The sequence below is a fragment of the Haplochromis burtoni genome, unplaced genomic scaffold (genome assembly GCF_018398535.1).
Source record: "Haplochromis burtoni strain Fernald_Lab_line unplaced genomic scaffold, NCSU_Asbu1 Contig_163, whole genome shotgun sequence".
NCBI classification, from domain to species: domain Eukaryota; kingdom Metazoa; phylum Chordata; class Actinopteri; order Cichliformes; family Cichlidae; genus Haplochromis; species Haplochromis burtoni.
In genome coordinates, this window is record NW_024582524.1 from 1,029,876 (window position 1) to 1,053,009 (window position 23,134).

Here is a 23,134-nt window from a genome sequence, read left to right on the forward strand (position 1 = left end):
AAACATACGATATGAATGAGCAAACATTCACTGTAGTGTGTGTGTGTGTGTGTGTGTGTGTGTGTACACAAGGATTGGACTGTGGTGTAAATCACAGCTGGCTCAGCATCTGCAAAAATGTGTGCAAGTGAAGCGAGGCTGTCATCTCATGTAGTGTGTAATAGCTCGTAAGATGTAGAGAAGTGCCGCCTGTAGCCGGGCTTCCATCACTATTAGGTTGGCATGAACCTGCACCCAAAAAAAGAAGAAAAAAAAAAAATGAAAAGAAACATGTCATTTCCTTCAGTTCACAAGGTGTCACGCTGTAACACTTCCTTCTCTGATGACATTTAAAAAAGGAAGGACGCATTAAAATGCCAAATGATACATTAGTTGATTCTGAGGGTACCAAAGAGAGATGACGTGTTAAAATGTCAAATGATACGTGACAGAGGACGCCAGGTTAAGTGCCTGTTTGAACTTGTCATACCTTTTCAGAGTGTCTGAAGTGTCTCCAGAAGGAGTGGTAAATGCGTGCTGTGGTCTGCTCGGGGTGACAGGCCATGGTTTTTACAAACACCTTCAGAGAGCGTTCCAGCAACACGTTCACACTGCCGTAGTCGTAATCATCGTATCTGGACATGCGAAGTGACATAAATGTTAATGCTACAGTAGAGAAATGTTAAAGGTGGCTGAACTTTTGCATGGGTGGCACCTTTACACCCACCGTATTCCATAAAGACAGTGGATGTAGTTCCACAGAGCTTTTCTTAGAGTGTGAGTATCCACGCCTTCATGCATGGCCATCCTGTGGTAGGTCAAGTTGCACACAATCTGCAAATTCACATTAGTGTTTGCTCACTTCACTTTTTTATAACTTTACAGAAGATCACCTCCTGTAGACCATTATACAGAATACAGATTTAAACACTTCCAAAAGTGGCTTCACTTTTCAGACCTCCATCCTTTATATACAGTCTAACCAAACCGGGTGATGCTTGTAAAATTCACAAAAGAAAAATGAGCTGGGATTGGTGTCAGTCATTTGTTTCTTTACCGAATGATCTGGAATAAGTGCAAATAAAAAGATTTGTGTATTTGCAGTCTACTCTAAGCCAGGAAAACCCTTTTCTACAATACACATGTATTCACCACCCACTTCTTTTTCCTGACACTAAGCAGTTTTATTTCAAGTGTATAAACAAACAAGGAGGTCAACAATATCTCCTCCCATTCTTAGTCTCAGCTAGGTGAAGTAGTGTAACATGCACTTCAACAGATAGACCTTTCACATCACCCACACAGCAGCCTTTGGTGATGGTACCTGAAAGTTTTCATCCAATAGCTGGCCCATGTCTGGCAGGAGCCTGTTAAGCAGAGAGAATCCATGGTCCTCCCATGAATAGTCCTACACATGAGACACAACCATTAACAACGTTACATCTACAACACAAGGCACAAAAAAAATCAAAGAGTGTTGCTCACTATAATAAGTTTGACATAGATTTTAAAAAAGGAAAAATATGCCTTAACAAACTACCTGTGCTCGCATGGTGGGTGGTGCCTGCTCTCCTCTGGGAGCAAAGTCCTCATATCTGAATTCTGGTTCCTCCACAAGACGCAACACCAGGTCAGGTGGAGCGCCCCTCACCACCGCTAAACCAACAACAGAGAGGAAGTGGTGAGTCAACAGGTGACTGAGAGTGATGCAGGGGTAAGCAGTCAGATCTGTACCCGTAGGTATGCTTTCGCTCCTCTCCCTTTCAAAGCGAGTAACCATCTCCTCCTGTGTGCACTCCTCCTCCTGCTGCTGCTGCAGCTCCACCATCCTCTTCATCAGCACCTCCACCTCCACGGCTCCATCAGCCAGCTGGAGAAGATCAGATAAATGAAGTCGGCGCTTTGTTGTTTCAGTGTGTGTTCAGTTTTCTTTCCTAAGTGAGTGGGTATCTTTTGGCTGTTACTAAACTTTAAATCAACTACCTCCACCCTCCTGTCATTTTAAGCCTGTTAGGCCTGAGATCAGAACATCTGTTTGACTCACCTCGTGCCTGCCGTCCTCGTGAGCGGGGCTGTGTGCGGGGCTGTGAGGACTGTGAGAAAGTGATGGAGGCTGAAAGGTGTAGCCCCCAATGTGGTCAGGTTCTGGGTTTAAACCACAGCCCCAAACGAACGAGCACAACGAGTGAGCGTGCGCCATGAGCACCACGGCGTGTATCAGTTCAGCCAGTGACCAGCGAGGCTCTGCTCCGGGGCACACCAGTTCCTGCGGGACAGATAGGCAGATGTTGGGCTCATGCAGTTTCAGATTGTGTGTTTGCTGGAAATTAATGCCAGGCTGTGGACCAGTTTGCTGGGGGTGTTACCGGTTTGGCATTTGTTGGTGGTTTCATTTGCCTGTCTGCACTAAAGATAAGCCGCATTATCTAATTTAGCAATTTCCCTTAACTGCAATTTTAGACAGTAGAAAATTCTACTGGAAGCACTTTGATACACTTAAACTTTAAGAAGATATCAGTGTTATGTTTGATCCTGTTAGATGGTTCTCAAGTTAATCTTTTAAAAGCAGTTGCAGATAGACTTTTGTGCATGCCAACAATGTGGTACCTTGTACAGAGAAACAACACACGAAGGCGGCTTCATTTAGGGTTTGCTCAAACTAGTCACCCAGTGCTTGTCTGACTCAGGTGATCAGCGTGCACAGTTAAGCACACTCAAGTGCTATCTCCGTTGAGATACACATCTGGGGTGACTGTGACAAAGGCGGCAAACCCCCCCCCCCCCACCCCCCAAAAAAAAGATATCACACTAATATTGTCATTGTCAATTCTTTTGACTATGATAATGAAAATCAGATATTTCACTCTCACAGTCCTAGGTATCAGATTTAAAGAGGCGGAACTACACCTGTCTGTGCTGATGCAAAATGATAGGGTCTGCTACTCTTTATATGGAAGACAATTAGGTGTTTACCACACAGGAAATAGCGGCTGAGTCACTGAGGGAGTGAGTTTGGATTCAAGTCAGAAATTAGAGTTGGAGTAAGACACAGGGAGTGAGTGGGCGAGCGGGAGATGTGTCTGACCTGGATGTGCTGCTGCGTAATGAGCCAGGGTCTGTGTGCCAGCAGCTTGTTGAGTGTTTGCAAGCTGCGGAGTTTGGCGGGAGCGTGCTCCAGGCCGCTTAGCCAGCTCTCCTCCCCTCCGGCCTCCAAGTAGCCTGCGCTGTGCTGCTGCACCAGGTATGAGCAGTGGTGCCGAGCTGCAGCCTGCCAGACGCAAAGAACGGTCCAAGTTAACAGCCGGGAAGAGAAACTCTAACCCCGACCACTGAAAACAACGCTTCACACATTCTCTGTTCACATATCTGTGTGCAACAAATCCATAATGCAGAGGAAGTGTCAGAGGTTAAAACAACACAGCTGAACTTGCACAGGTGGGTGCAGTGAGTGGTATTTCTAAAGTGTTACGGACTGTTAATGTGAAGCAATACTGAAGACACATAGATCGCATTAGCAGAAAGGCACTAACAGTCTTTGGATGTCTTACTGTTTTGCTATGAAACAATTTCTGAATGTCCCTGAAGGTTTCATTGCCATTACTGTTCAGTGACCATTACCAAAACGTGTGTTATTTGCCAACTGAATGCAGATGTTTAAGCATTAAGAATGCGACCTTCTAAATACTCTATTATACAAATATATGATCACATCTCAAATTTGAGTTCAGTCAGTATAGCAAAAAACTGTATACACATTTTTCAAATTGAAAAAACATAAGTCCAAGGCACAGCATCATAATATTACAGTATTAACATCTAACTGAAGCTACATTACCAGGTTATACTACAAAATGTCTTAACATTAATTCAAAATTCTATAAACAAGCATACTTTCTCTCTCTTGCAATATTATAATAATGCATTTCTGTCAGTAATAAAGGCAACTGCAATTTAATACAACTGCAATTCACAACAACAGCTGCTCCAAAGTGCTTTATTTTACAATATAAAGATCTGCACTCAGCAACAGTGGGGGGGAAAAAGAACTTCCTTTTAACAGGAAGAAATCTCCTCTAGCACCAAGCTAAGAGCAGGGGAGCAATCTACCATGACCAGCTGGGACAAAAGTTGGTGAGATTGCATTAGGAGTGAAAAGAGGAGAGTGGGAAATGAAGTCCAGAGCAGCCTGAGCCTACAGCTGCATTAATAAGGAAGCTTCAGGGTCATGTAATCCAGCCATAACTATTCATAGTTTTTAGTCAACAACTAGCCAACACGCTACCCTTGCCATCACAACCAATAAGAGACAGTTAGTAGTACTGCAGGACAAGCTAAGACCACTTTGATTATCCATCCATGGCGGAAAAACTAAGATATAAAGAGAACTGTGAATTTTGGGGACTTGAGATGCATATTCTGCCTCTGCAGCTTTTTCAAAAAGTCCCTGATAGTGGTGACGTCTCTCCCAGTGCTCCAGTTTTGTGACATCTACCTATATCTTGTAAAGAATCCCTCAGCTTGCACTGCTACCAGGATGAAAGCTTTCAAAGTACGGACTGGAGGACAATGGATCAGAGTTCTGTTTTGCCCTCCAGGCAGCTGTGTCCCAGTAGCTCTGACATCAGGTGAAAACTACAAATAAGTTTTATCAAAAAAGAAAGTTTCAGACTAATCTTAAAAGAAGAGAGGGGGTCTGTCTCCAGGATCCAAACTGGGAGCTGGTGTTAGGGAAGAGCCCCATATCTTTATTCTACTTTTAGAATTTCTAAAAGTAGAACTAGGAGTCACAAGTAAGCCCGTAGTCTGACAGAACAGTGCTCTGTTGAGATAACATGACACCAGAAGGGCTTCAAATATGATGGAGTTCGATTAATCCAGATTTTATGGTGAGGAGAAGAAGTTTAAATTCAGTTCTGGAGTTAACATGGAGCCAGTTAGAAGCTAATATGAGAAAACCATATTCACAACACTCTGATCATAGGCAAGACAAGCATCGAAAATACGTAAATACATAACAATGAAAAACACTGGAAAATACTGGCAACAGCCAGTGCTACCCCTCAGTGTCCTAGCAGACACACCTATGGTATCAATTTCAAAATCCTATGTCGCCTTATTCTCAAGTTGTTAAGTCATTCACAAGATTTTCAGAAAACCTGACCTCTCACCTTGAGGTCAAAGTCACTGAGAGCCGAACTCCTCAGAGATTGTTAATAGAAGCACGTATGGTATCAACTTCAAAATCCTTGGGGTCTTCCTTCTCAAGTTTTCACATTCACAAGACTTTCAGGAAACCTGAGCTCCGACCTTGACCTCGAGGTCACAGATTCAAACTCTTCAGAGATGTTTAGACACACCTATGGTATCAATTTGAAACTCCTTCGTAGCTTCGTTCTTAACGTTTACAATCTTGGGTGTCCACATAGCTGCCCGTTCAGTGGGGCCCCATCAGCCTTTTATGACTGAGGGGTAAAAAGCAAAAAAGCAGGAATTATGTGATAATCCACTGTAATCTGGTATTTTGACTTAGTTAACGTTCTCATTTGTTTTTCTTTTCCCTACACATTACTACGTGTCACGACAAGAAGCTATGAAGCAGGAATTCTGGAAAGTCAAATATGTGGTGGTTTGGAACCGTTTAGAACGCCTGCAGCATTTAATAACAATGTCAGTATTTAGCACCAGTTTATTGCTGTAGCAGGAGGAAGCAATACAGTTTTTATTGCTGTGTTTATATTTCATTCTATCCCTACTGAAAACGGACCATTAACATCAGTGCTTGCTATTGTAATCCTCTAAGTGAGACTTCTAAGGTCCCGGAGAGAAGACAGAGGACAACAAAGGACCTGAGCCTTCTACCTGCACACACAGTCATTGCCGTCAGACAACACATAAGTGTGTTTCCATAGCATTCGCACTCATCAAATGCCCAGAACTCGTACCAAACATCACACATCAAGTCCACCAATATTACCCACTGCTCCAACTAGTACATCAGGCCAATTAAAGGTTCTGGTGTTCTCACACACACACACACGCGCGCGCGCGCGCACGCGCACGCGCACACACGCACACTAAGACTTTGTTTGAACAGTAGAAAAGATTAAATGGAGACCAAAGAACTATAATCATTTTGTATCAATGACAAAACGATTTAACCTCAAGTGTCAGAACTACTACGATGGAAAAAAATCTAAAATAACAAGCTCGTCTGTTTGAGAGTGAGAATTTACTTTGATGTTCACAATTGTTAATTCTTTATTTGGTTCATCGTGCATGCACACGGCTGCAGTACACACTACATATGATTTCTTTTTAAGGAACTACATATACTATTTCACATTTCTCCTACAAAAGACCCTAAAGGAGGCTGAATAGTGTTTTACAAACAGTCCAAATTATGATGAAACCCCGTTCGAAGCAATTTGTCAGCTTTCTGCTGAAAAGTAATTAAAGTTCGAGGCTAAAAAACATTTTTCTTACCATGACAGCAATGTAGTGTCTCCAGTGACGGGGCAAGGGGCCGTCCATCTCCAACAAAGCATGCTGGGTCTTTAGGAAGCAGCAGAGGTAGGCTGGGTGCATCGCCATGACCATAGAGATGTGATCCACACGCCCCAGCGAAAGAAAAGACTCAATCAGGACATCCTGGTTTGGCCCTCCTTTTAAAATCTAAAGAGGAAAAAAAACAAAACATAACTGAATCCTGAGTAAACTTAATTAAGGTTTCTTCTTCTTTATGAAAAAGAAAAGAAATCTGAATGAGTCACATTATGAGCTAAGACATTATCAGCCACTAGCTTTGGCAACTCAGCTCGGGTGTTGCATCTGTTGAATGCAACAGGCAGTGTAGTATTGCAGCAGAATAAATAGCATCATTTCAATGAGCAAGTCTGTTAAGTCATTACGTATGTCCGTTTCTAAAATGGAAAATAATTTAAAAATAAACTTACATAAAAAACCCTGTGGGAAAAAAAATGTAGGCCAATGGAGATTCAAATATAATTTTAAGTTTAGAACATTTCAATTATATTTATATGAAAAGCTTAAGTTCAAAGTAACAGCTGTTAGTTCATTATGTTAGCAACCTGAAAGAGCCCTGTAAAAATCACAGGATTAGACATGAAGGCCAGCTGTGTGCCACTCTCACATCAACCTGAGGGGGAAAAAAACAATCTGGCATCTAGACAGGGTGCAAGTCTGACACACAAACAATGGAAATAGCAAAAACATACTTGTAGTAATCCGGAAACTCATTCTTTTTTATTAAGTTGCATACACACCTCTTTTGCAGGGATAAAGGCACTTGGACCTGAGGCCAGAGCCCGAGGTACCTGGACTCCTTGCTCCTGGCAACAAAAAAAGACACAAACAACACGTAATTATCATTCAGTTTGTACTTGATTATTGCTCTGGTTTATCAAAATTTCAGTCAAGATTCCAATCAACCCTAAAGGATTCATCTTGTCTACGGAAATCAACCTCAAACGCAGCTCATTTCTGTGACTGACACGCGAAAAATACCTTTTCAGACTTTTTCCATACACAAAAAAGTTTACCATTGTAAATATTCACATTTATCCAAATCGCTGATATGCTTATATGAAATATGTTCAGCTTAACAACGCCTCAGCCTCCTTTAGCTTGCCTAGACCTTCTTTGAACCGTAACAGGACACCCGTTTCGTAACTAGCACGCTTCAAACTTCCACGTTTAACCAAAACACGCGTTAAAACTCACTGACATCGGAAGCTCGGACGCTAAACGTTACCCTGTTTGTTACTTTCAGCACAAACACAAATGAAAGGCGTCTAAAGCAGCCTGCCTTTTTAATTTCTAGAAGCTACACTGGGCCGTGAAAGCAGTCGGGGGTGTGTCTGCTGGTGGTGTGTTTTTCAGGCAGCGGGAGGGGGCGTGTCCGGCCCGGTTGTTTGTGCACACCGCTTCAGAGTCTTGCATCACCTACAGGCTGATGAAACCAGCAGCAGTCCGGTAGCAATAAAAATCACCATCAGCTGATGAGAGAGGTGAACCTACCCTTACCTAACCTTATAACGTCATCATGCAAAGCAAAAGCAGTCCTCCTGAGAGTACCTAAAAATCCTTTAATGGTACAAACGGTGCCCGAGCGCTATTGGAGTAAGATTTTTCCCCCCTATCTGTCAGTTAATGCGGCCTGCAAACCTCACAGAAGAAGGGGAAGCCTGTCGGTGAATTGTGCATGCATTACCTGTGCGGTCCGCAGGAGCTCGACGGCTCTCTCCCGTACTTCCTGCAGCGGACACGACCTGGACAGCCGGAGCAGATGCAGAAGAGTTTGTTTACGCAGTCGCTCCGAGCCGTGCCGCTCCAGGTCTAAACACTGGAGAACCCCTTGGCTTAACTCCTCCAGAGCCGCTCTCCGCTCCCCGTCATCCCTGCTGCACAATCGCGCTAAGCTCTTCGAAGTCAGTCCAGCATCAGATTCAGACTCGGACCGGTGGCCACACGAACGCCGAGCGGCGGGCACTCCTCCCGGCTTGCTGTCTCCATTAGCCTGGCAGGTAGCCGCGGGATTACTGGCCATGTCCCGGAGCACCTTTGTAGAGTTGAGCTGCCTGTCGTTACCGAGCAGCAGTTAGCCTAAAGTATTAATTTAACGCTGACCCTTAACGTTAGCTGGAAACATGTATTCTTCTTCACTGACACAACCTCGAGGTATCTGCCGCCGGTCTTCTTATTTTTACTGCGCAATCGTCTGCTTCGCAAATTATTAACACCGACGAACCACCTTCAGAGAGCGCCACCTTTTTTTCCCACCCGGCTTCCTGACCGTGAACGCCGGCTGCCGGCGGTTAGCTCGCTACGCTAGCAGATGCTGCAGACTCTTTCAGCCGCAGCTATGACGATTTCCGGTAATGAAAACAACGCGAGCCGCTGATTTATATTTGGACTGGGCATCGTGGACATAATGCCGAGTTAAACTTAAAACTATCTTGCGTAAGGCACCGGGAATAATGTAGAGTTTTCACACGCTCCTTCCGCTCAGATCTTGGCGAGCTTCCCCCGTGCAACGTCATCATGACGTATGCGCAACTTTCCTGTGATAAACAGCAGGCGGCTGTTGTCTCTTTAAATGTTACTAACAGTAACAGTGTATCCATAAGTGTCTGTTTTCTCTTTTCTTTACAAAGTGAGCATGTGTTCATTTCAGGCGGGTTTTTTTTTAAATTTTATTCCTAATGCCTTTGCTCATACTGATAAACAGGTTTTAGTCAAGATGATACATGAAGGGATGTATATAAAATAAAGAAATCACCTGTTTTGAAAGTATTCTTATGACTCTGCTTTATTGTACCCACTCTGTGTTCTACACTGTAATCACTCCAGTCTTTTTTTGGACAAATAGTATATCTGTAGAACTATTATGTTATACTTTTCTGCAATTTCTGCTGCCATCTTGGCTAGATCTCTCTTGAAAAAGACATTATTGATCCCAATTAGTCTTTTTACCTGGATAGTATTTTGTGTTTAGTAATTATGCAAGCTGTAAACTTACACATTTCCCATCAATTACCAAAGCCTTGAGCAAGGTCATAAAATTACTGATATTACAAAAATGAAAAAGCTTAAGTTTAATATTTAATGTGAAACAGACACCAGTCAGTGCGCAACTTTGTTATGTATGATGATGATATAATTACTTTTATCATTTAGTCAAAATCACTGAAATTAAATGGTAGATTAACTGATGTCATTCTGTTACCTTCACAACTGCAGCAATCCTTTAATTATACAAGAACCCAGCACTTTACCGAAAACATCTCGGACTTTGTATTGGACATTGCCACCTGGGAAGTACCTAAAATGTCTGTGTGCTGAATCAGGTCACTGAGCTAATGTGTGGCAGACATGCTGGAAATATCAACCCAGTCCTTCTGGTCCTCTGGAAACCATATTGTGGAACCTCTGGGTTTTTCCACAATCTTTTATATTAAAGTAACTAAAACTGTATAAATTATTTGTTGTGTCTGCACGTGTAATTCTAGAGTGGGATATAATGGTTTCACAATTTCCTGTTTACTTCCTGAATCACCTTTATTTAGGAAAATAAAAAGAAATCAATGATGTGTCCTTAGTATCAGACATATCTTATATTAATTTACCTGTATATATCATATACAATGCAAGATAACTTTTGTGAGGATGATAGGAGAAAAAAAATGAAGAAGATGAAGGAATAGGGAAATATGACAGTGACATATAAACAGACAAACAAGTGAAGGTGATGTGCTGCTTCGTTTGACATGACAAGACACACACTCTCTGGGGTTTCAGGAACTTCAACACTGTGGCAGCAACAAAGAAAAACCCTTCAGCGTTCCATCACCGTTTCCCTATGAGGGAAGACTTTTATTAGCAAACACACAGGCTGGCTTTGGAGGATGACCTTCAGGGCACATACACACACAAACAGACACACAAACACACACAGAGAGGCATGTTCATGTGGTAACCAACGTTTGTGTCCCAAGGGTAGAAGAGACAAGAGCAGAAGTGTAGAAAAACAAGAGGTGGTTTGGAGGGGTAGGAAAGAGCCAAGGCCTGGATTATCACACACACACACATTGATATGGAGAGGGGTGTGTCTTCAATATTTTACAGGAAGTAAATTTTGTGTGTGTGTGTGTGTTTGTATTTGTACATGGGTGCATGTGAGTAATGGGATACGAGTCCTTAGACGATTTTGTTCTCCAGCAAGGCGATCCTCTTCGACATGCTCTCTAGTAAGATTCTGTCAAGGAGAGAAACTGTGAAGGCAGTCAATAAATCAGACAGTGCGAAAACAACTTTAACACCCTCCCTCCCAAAATAATATCCTCAGACAGTGTCACCTGTCATAAAGGATATGTTTTTTTGTTAGTGCTTGTAGGGCAGCTTCAACTTTCTTTTGGAACTTTACAAGGGAGTCGCATTCACAAGGGTCACCTGTGGAGCCAAGAACACACAGGTTAAAGATTTGTGTGATTTGTGAAGTATAACAACACATTTGTTTAAAACTTCTCACCATTACAGACGTTAATCTGTAGCTTCTTGGCAATCTGGCTCATGGCCTTGAAATCGGCGGTGTAGAAGTAGTGCTCTCCGGTTGGCTCAGAGGCAATCTCTTTCAGCTCGTCCTCAACTGCATTGCCCACTCCGACAGCATACATCTTAAAGCCTGCAATGAACGCGCTCGTTCCTTCATCTGATTCACATAAGTATATATTTTTAGTCTGCTTTAGACGTAACCTTCCCACTCCCTCTAACCGTTTTCCTTGGCCTTCTTGGCAGCCTCTCCGATGTAGTCCTGACTGCGCCCATCGGTGAAGACGATGCCCACCTTTGTGACTCCAGGCCGGGCACCCTGACCAAGGCTGAAGCTGTTTTCTACCAGATAACGGAGAGCCTGGCCTGTCATGGTTCCCCTCTCCAGGTAGTCCATCTTTTTCACAGCTTCTTTGAGGTCCTTCTTGTTGTTGTAGCGGCCCAAGGGAAACTCCTGCGATGGAGCAGAATTAGGATGATGATGAGGGTGGAAGTGAAAATGCTTACTCTAATGTAAAAAAAGAAAAAACTGACTCATACCGGTTTGACTGTGCTGGAGTACTGCACCAGTCCGACATGAGCCTTGCTTTCACTGACGTCCAGTTTGTCGATGATCTGGTTTATCCATTTCTTGACCAGCTCAAAGTTCTCAGGACGCACGCTCTTAGAGCCATCGATCAGAAACACAACGTCTGTTGCGGAGTTGCTGCACGCTGGTGAAAAACAAAACATACACACATGGACACACACGGGGCATGTTAATGTCAGAGCATATTTATCATACTTGGACACATACCTTCAGAGACAAACACCCACTCACCACTGCAGCTACGACCATTGTCCATGAGGGTAAAACCTTCTCTGCAGGCACACTTGTATGATCCTGGGGTGCTGATGCATACCTGTTCACAGTCATGATCCCCAGTGGCACACAGGTCAGACACTAGGTCTTCTTACATGCACAACACACACACACACACATAAGAGGGGGCAGGCAGGTAGGGTTAGAGGGAGAAATAAAACTATGTCAGTTTGAAAATGGGAAATTCTAGCATTGATTTTTTTAATGATCCACTGTGACCTGCAGTTGACCTGAACAGGTTTGAATATATGTAGATGATGCAAAAATCCAGTGGAGCCTTAAAGCAAAAGGAGGAAAAGATCGGAGCAGCCTTAAGCTAATAAAATCCAGTTTTCTGGAGGATTTTTCAACGTGATGCACAGGCTCCTCCTCAACACTATGATAATGCTGCTCTCATCATCTGCACGTGCAGCGATGCTGGCTGCCGCAAAGCGAGAAGCAAACAGCAGTCGAAGCTGCCGCAGACTGGGAGCGCCGAAGGGCATCACTAATTAGAGGCTTAATGATTGGCACTAATGGATCGGTAATTACAGATAGATCAGTCTCGCCTCTCGGTTATGTGAGAGTTGACTGAAGAACAGGACTAAATCTCATTCCAAAAGGTTGTTTCTACCCTAATGCCCTCGTGCTGTGGGGAATTTTAAATGAGTTTGAAGGACTGAATGAATACATTGTAATCTTGTCGAGGACGAGCAGAGGACAAAAGGGAGAGAAGAATAAATTGGAATGAAAAGGATAACAGTCCAGACACCTTACCCTCAGTACAGGGGAGCAGCAGACAGCTCTCTCCACAGGAATGAAGGTGTGCATATAATCAATCCATCTTTCTTGCTGCTGTATCTATACCTCCTACAGTACATCTCTAATCCTTCTCTCATCTCTTCCTTCTCCCCCTCTTACCACAAAAGGCCTCCTGGAACTTCTTGGTGAGCTTCTCGATAACGCTGTAGCTCTCCACATAGTCCACATGGTCATCCAGAGGATCGCTGGCCATCTGCCTCAGAGTGTTCATGTCCACGCGTCCCACACCGATGGCAAAAATCTCAATGCCGGCGTCTCGTGCACGTTGAGCTATATCCTTTACATTGTCCTGGGGACGCCCGTCTGTCACAATAATGGCAACCTGTGACAGTGAGGGTTCAAAATAGATTATAAAGTTACCATTGCGGTTATGGAAGAGGTGAATTTCACGTGCAAACGCATCTAAACGTGTGGCAGACCTTGCCGACGTCAGAAGATTTTGCACGAGCGCCCTCGGCCTCACTGAAGGCAACATTCATTGCAAACTGGATGGCCAGGCCAGTCATGGTTCCGGTGGACAGCGGCTCAATTTTGGTCACAGCCTTGATCAGCCCGGCTTTGGTGCGGTGGGTCTTCAGAGACACCTACAGTTCCACAACAGCGCAGTGAGTGAGATCGAAATGAGAGAAAACAAATCAGAAATGTCGGAAATCGTTTTTAAAACTTTATCCAAACCTCATTCTTAACGCGGCTGGCATAGTTGACAACTCCCACACGAGTGGCGCTGGGTCCAACATTCAGCCCCTCGATGACTTTTGCCAGAAAAACTTTAACTTGCTCAAACTCTGAGGGGCGAACACTGCGACTGCTGTCGATGATGAACACGAGGTCGGTGGGACGGGCTTTGCACAAACCTGCCGCTACACGTGAAGAGAAAAGCAACTCAGATGTCACCGTAATCTCATATTCATTTTATAAAGTTATAAATTATTCCTCATTCCATCATTCCTCATGATGATGGATGGAGATCATGAAAGTCAGGGGAGATGTGGGTGGAGCATGGAGAGAAGGGCTGTTGAGAGGAAAAGGGGAGGGCAGAGGTGATGGAGAGTGGTGAGATGTATATGAGAGGAAGGGCTGGAAACAGGACGCACGGAGGCAGCAAGGGTGGACAGAGGGAAAGGTGAAAGTACTGCGATGGAGAGAGGACACAAAAAGAGCCACTGACCCACTTTAAGTATTTTCAGAAAGCTTGTTGAGTATCTCTTGTATGAATATATCAATAATTAATCCATAATTAGATTCCACCAAGAAAAGGCGTGAGATGTGGTTACATTTTCACAAAAAAAACATGGACTCTGACAGATTTTTTTAGAAAAGGTGTGATGAAATTAAGCTTTGCTACAGCGATACGGCTGGTGGCCCGTAGCATTTTCAGTGTAAACGCAGGCATTTTGGCATCATTAAGCAAACTGCAGCCAGCGTCTACTGCATATCACTGATCTCCCTCCTCGCCCTTCACCTCTCTCCCTCCCTCCTCCCCCTTCTCCTTCTGTACACCTCCTCTCAATCTTTGACATGCAAGAAGCAGCAACGGCCACACTCCATCCTGAACAAAACAATTATCCAAAATGTGCTTATACAAATTAACGACTTGAAAGAACATCATAACCCCTTTTTTCACGTGGCAGAGCACGTCATCTACTAATCAGGAGGTAGAGCAGGTCATCTTCTAATTATGAGGTTGGTCTTTTGATCCTAGGCTGCTCCAGTCTGCATGCCAAATGTCCTTGGGCACAATACCAACCCCAAGTTGCTCTCCGATGTATCCATCAGAGTGTGAATGTGTGTGAATGTTGAATAGGAAGCATGTAAAAAAGTGCTTGTATGAATGGGTGAATGAGGAGAGTTGAGCTGCATAAAGTGCTATAAGAACCAGTCCATTTACCTTTTCTCCCAGTCCCTTACTTATCATTCTTAAATAGCTATGATATATACAGAAAGTTAGTGTCCACATCTAACCATCATACATTTTTCCCCAAAAAATGTATGATGATACAGCATCTCATCCAGCCTATTCACACACAACACACAAAAAGATTCTAACCACTCAAAAAAAAAAATTATGTCCTTCACCTAAAAGGCAAACTGATGATCAGAGCAATATTTCTCACCTGTTGAGACCAAACTAATGCTCGCTTTTTAAAAGCTGTGTGAGGTTTTTCTGCTCTATGAGTTCACTTTTATGATGATAAAAGGCAAACGGGTGTTAGAAGCAAAGCATCACACAATCAACAGGAGTTAAGACATAGGCTTTAGGGGTTAAAGGTCATTATTCTTACCCATGGCGGCGGCTGTGCGAAGGTCTAAGTTAGCTTGGGCTCCTATTAGGCCAAGCAACAGCAGGAACAACGGCTGGATGGGCGTCATGGTGACAAAGGCGGGGGGTCCGAGCGCGGCCGCAGACGGTCCTAGAGTTGGGAAGCAGAAAAGAAAGCGAAGCGCAGCTCCAAGCGATGGGCACGGCCACAAAGTGAGACCAAGCGACTCTGAGCTGCAGGTTATCAATGCACGAGCTTCACACACTCAGCCCACAGACAACCCCCCTCTAAAGCTGCAGTGTGTGCAGGGATGAGTGTGCGTCTGTGGGAAAGAGAAGGAAATACCTGCTCTGGGAGGACCTAAAACGGTGGGCAGGGAAAGACAAACACACCTTGATATGGTTAGGATGGACAGGTAAGTGTGTATGTGAAGGTGGTAAATTTTTGTTGTGTGTGCGCACCGGTCCCCCAGTGGGTTACAGTATGTGCGTGTCTGGCTGGGGGTACAGGAGCGGCTGGGGTTTGGTGCAGGGCTCGCGCCAGTGCTGCTGCCCCAGGTTGGATTTGGCCAAAGCTCAAATAAACACCGACATGAATTCCTCTTTTCTATCCGTGTTCCCTCGTATAGCAAACACACATTTATGGTGCGGAAGTGAAGCAGAGCCGCCATACACAGCCTACAGTGTTCCTGCTGCTCTACACGTTGAGCTGCGTGTGTGTGCGCATTTTTCTGTAAATTTTAAATTGTAGGTATACAATCCATTTCCTGGTTTCTGAGTTTCAGTATTCAGTGTCATTCTCAATCTCCTTGCTTCACATTTGTAAACCCTTCTGAAGCTTTTTTACCTCAAAATCAGTTTTATAATAAGACAGATCAAACACACACACACACACACACACACACACACACACACACACACACACACACACACAATGAGAGTAAAGGTAAATCAGATTTCCTTTTTTCAGCATCTTCTCCTGAACTTCTCTGGTATATACTCTCCACTGTATGACAGACAGCAGGGCCCCATTGGAGTAAACACAGCAGCAAAACACACTTTCATCAATAAGTTCATGTACACATCTTTAATCTTGCTATAGAGTCCACACAAACACACTCAACAGAGACCCCTCTTTTCCCCACACACAAGCAGACATTCCTCTGAACCCCCACCCACCCCCTTCCTCCTCCACACAAACTCACTGAACAAGCCGCAATTGAGGAGGCAGTCAGTGAGGGGAAAAGGAGTCGGGGCTCTGGCTGTACAGTAACCAGTTAGTCAGATTTCCAAGTGAACATGCTGCAAAACCAACTGAACAGGGTGTGTGTGTGTGTGTGTGTGTGTGTGTGTGTGTGTGTGTGTGTGTGGCACGTGTAATTCCTAGAGTTGGGATATAATGGTTTCAACAATTTCCCCTGTTTACTTCCTGAATCACCTTTATTTAGGAAAATAAAAAGAAATCAATGATGTGTCCTTAGTATCAGACATATCTTATATTAATTTACCTTTATATATCATATACAATGCAAGATAACTTTTGTGAGGATGATAGGAGAAAAAAAATGAAGAAGATGAAGGAATAGGGAAATATGACAGTGACATATAAACAGACAAACAAGTGAAGGTGATGTGCTGCTTCGTTTGACATGACAAGACACACACTCTCTGGGGTTTCAGGAACTTCAACACTGTGGCAGCAACAAAGAAAAACCCTTCAGCGTTCCATCACCGTTTCCCTATGAGGGAAGACTTTTATTAGCAAACACACAGGCTGGCTTTGGAGGATGACCTTCAGGGCACATACACACACAAACAGACACACAAACACACACAGAGAGGCATGTTCATGTGGTAACCAACGTTTGTGTCCCAAGGGTAGAAGAGACAAGAGCAGAAGTGTAGAAAAACAAGAGGTGGTTTGGAGGGGTAGGAAAGAGCCAAGGCCTGGATTATCACACACACACACATTGATATGGAGAGGGGTGTGTCTTCAATATTTTACAGGAAGTAAATTTTGTGTGTGTGTGTGTGTTTGTATTTGTACATGGGTGCATGTGAGTAATGGGATACGAGTCCTTAGACGATTTTGTTCTCCAGCAAGGCGATCCTCTTCGACATGCTCTCTAGTAAGATTCTGTCAAGGAGAGAAACTGTGAAGGCAGTCAATAAATCAGACAGTGCGAAAACAACTTTAACACCCTCCCTCCCAAAATAATATCCTCAGACAGTGTCACCTGTCATAAAGGATATGTTTTTTTGTTAGTGCTTGTAGGGCAGCTTCAACTTTCTTTTGGAACTTTACAAGGGAGTCGCATTCACAAGGGTCACCTGTGGAGCCAAGAACACACAGGTTAAAGATTTGTGTGATTTGTGAAGTATAACAACACATTTGTTTAAAACTTCTCACCATTACAGACGTTAATCTGTAGCTTCTTGGCAATCTGGCTCATGGCCTTGAAATCGGCGGTGTAGAAGTAGTGCTCTCCGGTTGGCTCAGAGGCAATCTCTTTCAGCTCGTCCTCAACTGCATTGCCCACTCCGACAGCATACATCTTAAAGCCTGCAATGAACGCGCTCGTTCCTTCATCTGATTCACATAAGTATATATTTTTAGTCTGCTTTAGACGTAACCTTCCCACTCCCTCTAACCGTTTTCCTTGGCCTTCTTGGCAGCCTCTCCGATGTAGTCCTGACTGCGCCCATCGGTGAAGACGATGCCCACCTTTGTGACTCCAGGCCGGGCACCCTGACCAAGGCTGAAGCTGTTTTCTACCAGATAACGGAGAGCCTGGCCTGTCATGGTTCCCCTCTCCAGGTAGTCCATCTTTTTCACAGCTTCTTTGAGGTCCTTCTTGTTGTTGTAGCGGCCCAAGGGAAACTCCTGCGATGGAGCAGAATTAGGATGATGATGAGGGTGGAAGTGAAAATGCTTACTCTAATGTAAAAAAAGAAAAAACTGACTCATACCGGTTTGACTGTGCTGGAGTACTGCACCAGTCCGACATGAGCCTTGCTTTCACTGACGTCCAGTTTGTCGATGATCTGGTTTATCCATTTCTTGACCAGCTCAAAGTTCTCAGGACGCACGCTCTTAGAGCCATCGATCAGAAACACAACGTCTGTTGCGGAGTTGCTGCACGCTGGTGAAAAACAAAACATACACACATGGACACACACGGGGCATGTTAATGTCAGAGCATATTTATCATACTTGGACACATACCTTCAGAGACAAACACCCACTCACCACTGCAGCTACGACCATTGTCCATGAGGGTAAAACCTTCTCTGCAGGCACACTTGTATGATCCTGGGGTGCTGATGCATACCTGTTCACAGTCATGATCCCCAGTGGCACACAGGTCAGACACTAGGTCTTCTTACATGCACAACACACACACACACACATAAGAGGGGGCAGGCAGGTAGGGTTAGAGGGAGAAATAAAACTATGTCAGTTTGAAAATGGGAAATTCTAGCATTGATTTTTTTAATGATCCACTGTGACCTGCAGTTGACCTGAACAGGTTTGAATATATGTAGATGATGCAAAAATCCAGTGGAGCCTTAAAGCAAAAGGAGGAAAAGATCGGAGCAGCCTTAAGCTAATAAAATCCAGTTTTCTGGAGGATTTTTCAACGTGATGCACAGGCTCCTCCTCAACACTATGATAATGCTGCTCTCATCATCTGCACGTGCAGCGATGCTGGCTGCCGCAAAGCGAGAAGCAAACAGCAGTCGAAGCTGCCGCAGACTGGGAGCGCCGAAGGGCATCACTAATTAGAGGCTTAATGATTGGCACTAATGGATCGGTAATTACAGATAGATCAGTCTCGCCTCTCGGTTATGTGAGAGTTGACTGAAGAACAGGACTAAATCTCATTCCAAAAGGTTGTTTCTACCCTAATGCCCTCGTGCTGTGGGGAATTTTAAATGAGTTTGAAGGACTGAATGAATACATTGTAATCTTGTCGAGGACGAGCAGAGGACAAAAGGGAGAGAAGAATAAATTGGAATGAAAAGGATGACAGTCCAGACACCTTACCCTCAGTACAGGGGAGCAGCAGACAGCTCTCTCCACAGGAATGAAGGTGTGCATATAATCAATCCATCTTTCTTGCTGCTGTATCTATACCTCCTACAGTACATCTCTAATCCTTCTCTCATCTCTTCCTTCTCCCCCTCTTACCACAAAAGGCCTCCTGGAACTTCTTGGTGAGCTTCTCGATAACGCTGTAGCTCTCCACATAGTCCACATGGTCATCCAGAGGATCGCTGGCCATCTGCCTCAGAGTGTTCATGTCCACGCGTCCCACACCGATGGCAAAAATCTCAATGCCGGCGTCTCGTGCACGTTGAGCTATATCCTTTACATTGTCCTGGGGACGCCCGTCTGTCACAATAATGGCAACCTGTGACAGTGAGGGTTCAAAATAGATTATAAAGTTACCATTGCGGTTATGGAAGAGGTGAATTTCACGTGCAAACGCATCTAAACGTGTGGCAGACCTTTTTTTTTTTTTTTTTGTTTTTTTTTTTTTTTTTTTTGGTTTTTTTTTTTTTTTTTTTTTTTTTTTTTTGGTTTTTTGTTTTTTTTTTTTTTTTTTTTTTTTGGTTTTTTTGTTTTTTTTTTTTTTATTGTTATTTTTTTTGTTTTTTTTTTTTTTTTTTTGGTTTTTTTTTTTGGTTTTTTTTTTTTTTTTTTTTTTTTTTTTTTTTTTTTTTTTTTTTTTTTTTTTTTTTTTTTTGGGGGCTTTTTTGTTTTTTGTTTTTTTGGGCAGACCTTGCCGACGTCAGAAGATTTTGCACGAGCGCCCTCGGCCTCACTGAAGGCAACATTCATTGCAAACTGGATGGCCAGGCCAGTCATGGTTCCGGTGGACAGCGGCTCAATTTTGGTCACAGCCTTGATCAGCCCGGCTTTGGTGCGGTGTGTCTTCAGAGACACCTACAGTTCCACAACAGCGCAGTGAGTGAGATCGAAATGAGAGAAAACAAATCAGAAATGTCGGAAATCGTTTTTAAAACTTTATCCAAACCTCATTCTTAACGCGGCTGGCATAGTTGACAACTCCCACACGAGTGGCGCTGGGTCCAACATTCAGCCCCTCGATGACTTTTGCCAGAAAAACTTTAACTTGCTCAAACTCTGAGGGGCGAACACTGCGACTGCTGTCGATGATGAACACGAGGTCGGTGGGACGGGCTTTGCACAAACCTGCCGCTACACGTGAAGAGAAAAGCAACTCAGATGTCACCGTAATCTCATATTCATTTTATAAAGTTATAAATTATTCCTCATTCCATCATTCCTCATGATGATGGATGGAGATCATGAAAGTCAGGGGAGATGTGGGTGGAGCATGGAGAGAAGGGCTGTTGAGAGGAAAAGGGGAGGGCAGAGGTGATGGAGAGTGGTGAGATGTATATGAGAGGAAGGGCTGGAAACAGGACGCACGGAGGCAGCAAGGGTGGACAGAGGGAAAGGTGAAAGTACTGCGATGGAGAGAGGACACAAAAAGAGCCACTGACCCACTTTAAGTATTTTCAGAAAGCTTGTTGAGTATCTCTTGTATGAATATATCAATAATTAATCCATAATTAGATTCCACCAAGAAAAGGCGTGAGATGTGGTTACATTTTCACAAAAAAAACATGGACTCTGACAGATTTTTTTAGAAAAGGTGTGATGAAATTAAGCTTTGCTACAGCGATACGGCTGGTGGCCCGTAGCATTTTCAGTGTAAACGCAGGCATTTTGGCATCATTAAGCAAACTGCAGCCAGCGTCTACTGCATATCACTGATCTCCCTCCTCGCCCTTCACCTCTCTCCCTCCCTCCTCCCCCTTCTCCTTCTGTACACCTCCTCTCAATCTTTGACATGCAAGAAGCAGCAACGGCCACACTCCATCCTGAACAAAACAATTATCCAAAATGTGCTTATACAAATTAACGACTTGAAAGAACATCATAACCCCTTTTTTCACGTGGCAGAGCACGTCATCTACTAATCAGGAGGTAGAGCAGGTCATCTTCTAATTATGAGGTTGGTCTTTTGATCCTAGGCTGCTCCAGTCTGCATGCCAAATGTCCTTGGGCACAATACCAACCCCAAGTTGCTCTCCGATGTATCCATCAGAGTGTGAATGTGTGTGAATGTTGAATAGGAAGCATGTAAAAAAGTGCTTGTATGAATGGGTGAATGAGGAGAGTTGAGCTGCATAAAGTGCTATAAGAACCAGTCCATTTACCTTTTCTCCCAGTCCCTTACTTATCATTCTTAAATAGCTATGATATATACAGAAAGTTAGTGTCCACATCTAACCATCATACATTGAAAAAAATGTATGATGATACAGCATCTCATCCAGCCTATTCACACACAACACACAAAAAGATTCTAACCACTCAGAAAAAAAATTATGTCCTTCACCTAAAAGGCAAACTGATGATCAGAGCAATATTTCTCACCTGTTGAGACCAAACTAATGCTCGCTTTTTAAAAGCTGTGTGAGGTTTTTCTGCTCTATGAGTTCACTTTTATGATGATAAAAGGCAAACGGGTGTTAGAAGCAAAGCATCACACAATCAACAGGAGTTAAGACATAGGCTTTAGGGGTTAAAGGTCATTATTCTTACCCATGGCGGCGGCTGTGCGAAGGTCTAAGTTAGCTTGGGCTCCTATTAGGCCAAGCAACAGCAGGAACAACGGCTGGATGGGCGTCATGGTGACAAAGGCGGGGGGTCCGAGCGCGGCCGCAGACGGTCCTAGAGTTGGGAAGCAGAAAAGAAAGCGAAGCGCAGCTCCAAGCGATGGGCACGGCCACAAAGTGAGACCAAGCGACTCTGAGCTGCAGGTTATCAATGCACGAGCTTCACACACTCAGCCCACAGACAACCCCCCTCTAAAGCTGCAGTGTGTGCAGGGATGAGTGTGCGTCTGTGGGAAAGAGAAGGAAATACCTGCTCTGGGAGGACCTAAAACGGTGGGCAGGGAAAGACAAACACACCTTGATATGGTTAGGATGGACAGGTAAGTGTGTATGTGAAGGTGGTAAATTTTTGTTGTGTGTGCGCACCGGTCCCCCAGTGGGTTACAGTATGTGCGTGTCTGGCTGGGGGTACAGGAGCGGCTGGGGTTTGGTGCAGGGCTCGCGCCAGTGCTGCTGCCCCAGGTTGGATTTGGCCAAAGCTCAAATAAACACCGACATGAATTCCTCTTTTCTATCCGTGTTCCCTCGTATAGCAAACACACATTTATGGTGCGGAAGTGAAGCAGAGCCGCCATACACAGCCTACAGTGTTCCTGCTGCTCTACACGTTGAGCTGCGTGTGTGTGCGCATTTTTCTGTAAATTTTAAATTGTAGGTATACAATCCATTTCCTGGTTTCTGAGTTTCAGTATTCAGTGTCATTCAATCTCCTTGCTTCACATTTGTAAACCCTTCTGAAGCTTTTTTACCTCAAAATCAGTTTTATAATAAGACACACAGACACACACACACACACACACACACACACACACACACACACTCACACTCACACACTCACACAGACACACACACACACACACACAATGAGAGTAAAGGTAAATCAGATTTCCTTTTTTCAGCATCTTCTCCTGAACTTCTCTGGTATATACTCTCCACTGTATGACAGACAGCAGGGCCCCATTGGAGTAAACACAGCAGCAAAACACACTTTCATCAATAAGTTCATGTACACATCTTTAATCTTGCTATAGAGTCCACACAAACACACTCAACAGAGACCCCTCTTTTCCCCACACACAAGCAGACATTCCTCTGAACCCCCACCCACCCCCTTCCTCCTCCACACAAACTCACTGAACAAGCCGCAATTGAGGAGGCAGTCAGTGAGGGGAAAAGGAGTCGGGGCTCTGGCTGTACAGTAACCAGTTAGTCAGATTTCCAAGTGAACATGCTGCAAAACCAACTGAACAGGGTGTGTGTGCGCGCGCGTGCGTGTGTGTGTGTGTGTGTGTGTGTGTGTGTGTGTGTGGTGTGTGTGTGTGTCAGTGGTGAAATGTTAGAGATTAAAAAGAGAAGAGATGTTATTCCTGGACAGTGTGTCATCTCTGGAAATGGTCAGTTTGGCTCATAAGAGAAGATACATCACACATGCACAGCATTATGTAGTA

General features: G+C 44.0%; 3 protein-coding genes across 10 annotated transcripts; all 3 read right to left on the minus strand.

Moving 5' to 3' along the window:
- Positions 1 to 35: 35 nt before the first annotated feature.
- Positions 36 to 9,898, minus strand: sesn2 (sestrin 2). Of its 4 annotated transcripts, XM_005932965.3 has the most exons (11): positions 8,210 to 9,898; positions 7,263 to 7,328; positions 6,463 to 6,651; positions 3,065 to 3,247; positions 2,024 to 2,245; positions 1,714 to 1,849; positions 1,520 to 1,635; positions 1,304 to 1,387; positions 707 to 813; positions 470 to 614; positions 36 to 228 (listed from the first exon to the last, which is right to left on the minus strand). In XM_005932965.3, the coding sequence occupies exons 1-11, from the start codon at positions 8,543 to 8,545 to the stop codon at positions 142 to 144; spliced, it is 1,671 nt and encodes a 556-aa protein (XP_005933027.1). In that variant the 5' UTR covers positions 8,546 to 9,898; the 3' UTR covers positions 36 to 141. The 4 variants fall into 4 exon arrangements, with proteins under 4 accessions (XP_005933027.1, XP_042081125.1, XP_042081126.1 ...); XM_042225191.1 differs by having other exon boundaries at positions 1,520 to 1,849; XM_042225192.1 differs by lacking the exon at positions 8,210 to 9,898 and adding an exon at positions 7,720 to 8,193 and having other exon boundaries at positions 1,520 to 1,849.
- A 132-nt stretch (positions 9,899 to 10,030) lies between these two features.
- On the minus strand, positions 10,031 to 15,307 carry LOC102299713 (matrilin 1). 3 transcript variants are annotated; one of them, XM_005932963.3, is made up of 10 exons: positions 14,992 to 15,307; positions 13,385 to 13,569; positions 13,129 to 13,293; positions 12,809 to 13,031; positions 11,867 to 11,995; positions 11,587 to 11,759; positions 11,269 to 11,500; positions 11,027 to 11,179; positions 10,870 to 10,947; positions 10,031 to 10,745 (listed from the first exon to the last, which is right to left on the minus strand). In XM_005932963.3, the coding sequence occupies exons 1-10, from the start codon at positions 15,077 to 15,079 to the stop codon at positions 10,696 to 10,698; spliced, it is 1,476 nt and encodes a 491-aa protein (XP_005933025.1). In that variant the 5' UTR covers positions 15,080 to 15,307; the 3' UTR covers positions 10,031 to 10,695. The 3 variants fall into 3 exon arrangements, with proteins under 3 accessions (XP_005933025.1, XP_005933024.1, XP_005933026.1); XM_005932962.3 differs by having other exon boundaries at positions 11,867 to 11,998; positions 14,992 to 15,306; XM_005932964.2 differs by lacking the exon at positions 11,867 to 11,995 and having other exon boundaries at positions 14,992 to 15,306.
- Positions 15,308 to 16,386: 1,079 nt separating this feature from the next.
- On the minus strand, positions 16,387 to 21,931 carry LOC121815241 (cartilage matrix protein-like). 3 transcript variants are annotated; one of them, XM_042225196.1, is made up of 10 exons: positions 21,613 to 21,931; positions 20,012 to 20,196; positions 19,756 to 19,920; positions 19,162 to 19,384; positions 18,220 to 18,348; positions 17,940 to 18,112; positions 17,622 to 17,853; positions 17,380 to 17,532; positions 17,223 to 17,300; positions 16,387 to 17,098 (listed from the first exon to the last, which is right to left on the minus strand). In XM_042225196.1, exons 1-10 carry the CDS (start codon positions 21,698 to 21,700, stop codon positions 17,049 to 17,051), a joined length of 1,476 nt encoding a protein of 491 aa, XP_042081130.1. In that variant the 5' UTR covers positions 21,701 to 21,931; the 3' UTR covers positions 16,387 to 17,048. The 3 variants fall into 3 exon arrangements, with proteins under 3 accessions (XP_042081130.1, XP_042081129.1, XP_042081131.1); XM_042225195.1 differs by having other exon boundaries at positions 18,220 to 18,351; positions 21,613 to 21,930; XM_042225197.1 differs by lacking the exon at positions 18,220 to 18,348 and having other exon boundaries at positions 21,613 to 21,929.
- Between the last annotated feature and the right edge of the window lie 1,203 nt (positions 21,932 to 23,134).

Coding starts and splice junctions, on each gene's coding strand:
- LOC102299713 (XM_005932962.3), bottom strand. CDS start 15,079: ATGACGCCCATCCAGCCGTTGTTCCTGCTGTTGCTTGGCCTAATAGGA. Junction 13,570..14,991: donor TCGCACAGCCGCCGCCATGG/GTAAGAATAATG, acceptor CTTCACGTGTAG/CGGCAGGTTTGTGCAAAGCC. Junction 11,760..11,866: donor CAATGGTCGTAGCTGCAGTG/GTGAGTGGGTGT, acceptor GTTTTTCACCAG/CGTGCAGCAACTCCGCAACA.
- LOC121815241 (XM_042225195.1), bottom strand. CDS start 21,700: ATGACGCCCATCCAGCCGTTGTTCCTGCTGTTGCTTGGCCTAATAGGA. Junction 17,301..17,379: donor ACAGATTAACGTCTGTAATG/GTGAGAAGTTTT, acceptor TTGGCTCCACAG/GTGACCCTTGTGAATGCGAC. Junction 17,099..17,222: donor ACAAGCACTAACAAAAAAAC/ATATCCTTTATG, acceptor ACAGAATCTTAC/TAGAGAGCATGTCGAAGAGG.
- sesn2 (XM_042225191.1), bottom strand. CDS start 8,545: ATGGCCAGTAATCCCGCGGCTACCTGCCAGGCTAATGGAGACAGCAAG. Junction 7,329..8,209: donor AGCTCCTGCGGACCGCACAG/GTAATGCATGCA, acceptor TTTTGTTGCCAG/GAGCAAGGAGTCCAGGTACC. Junction 814..1,303: donor TATTGGATGAAAACTTTCAG/GTACCATCACCA, acceptor GTGAATTTGCAG/ATTGTGTGCAACTTGACCTA.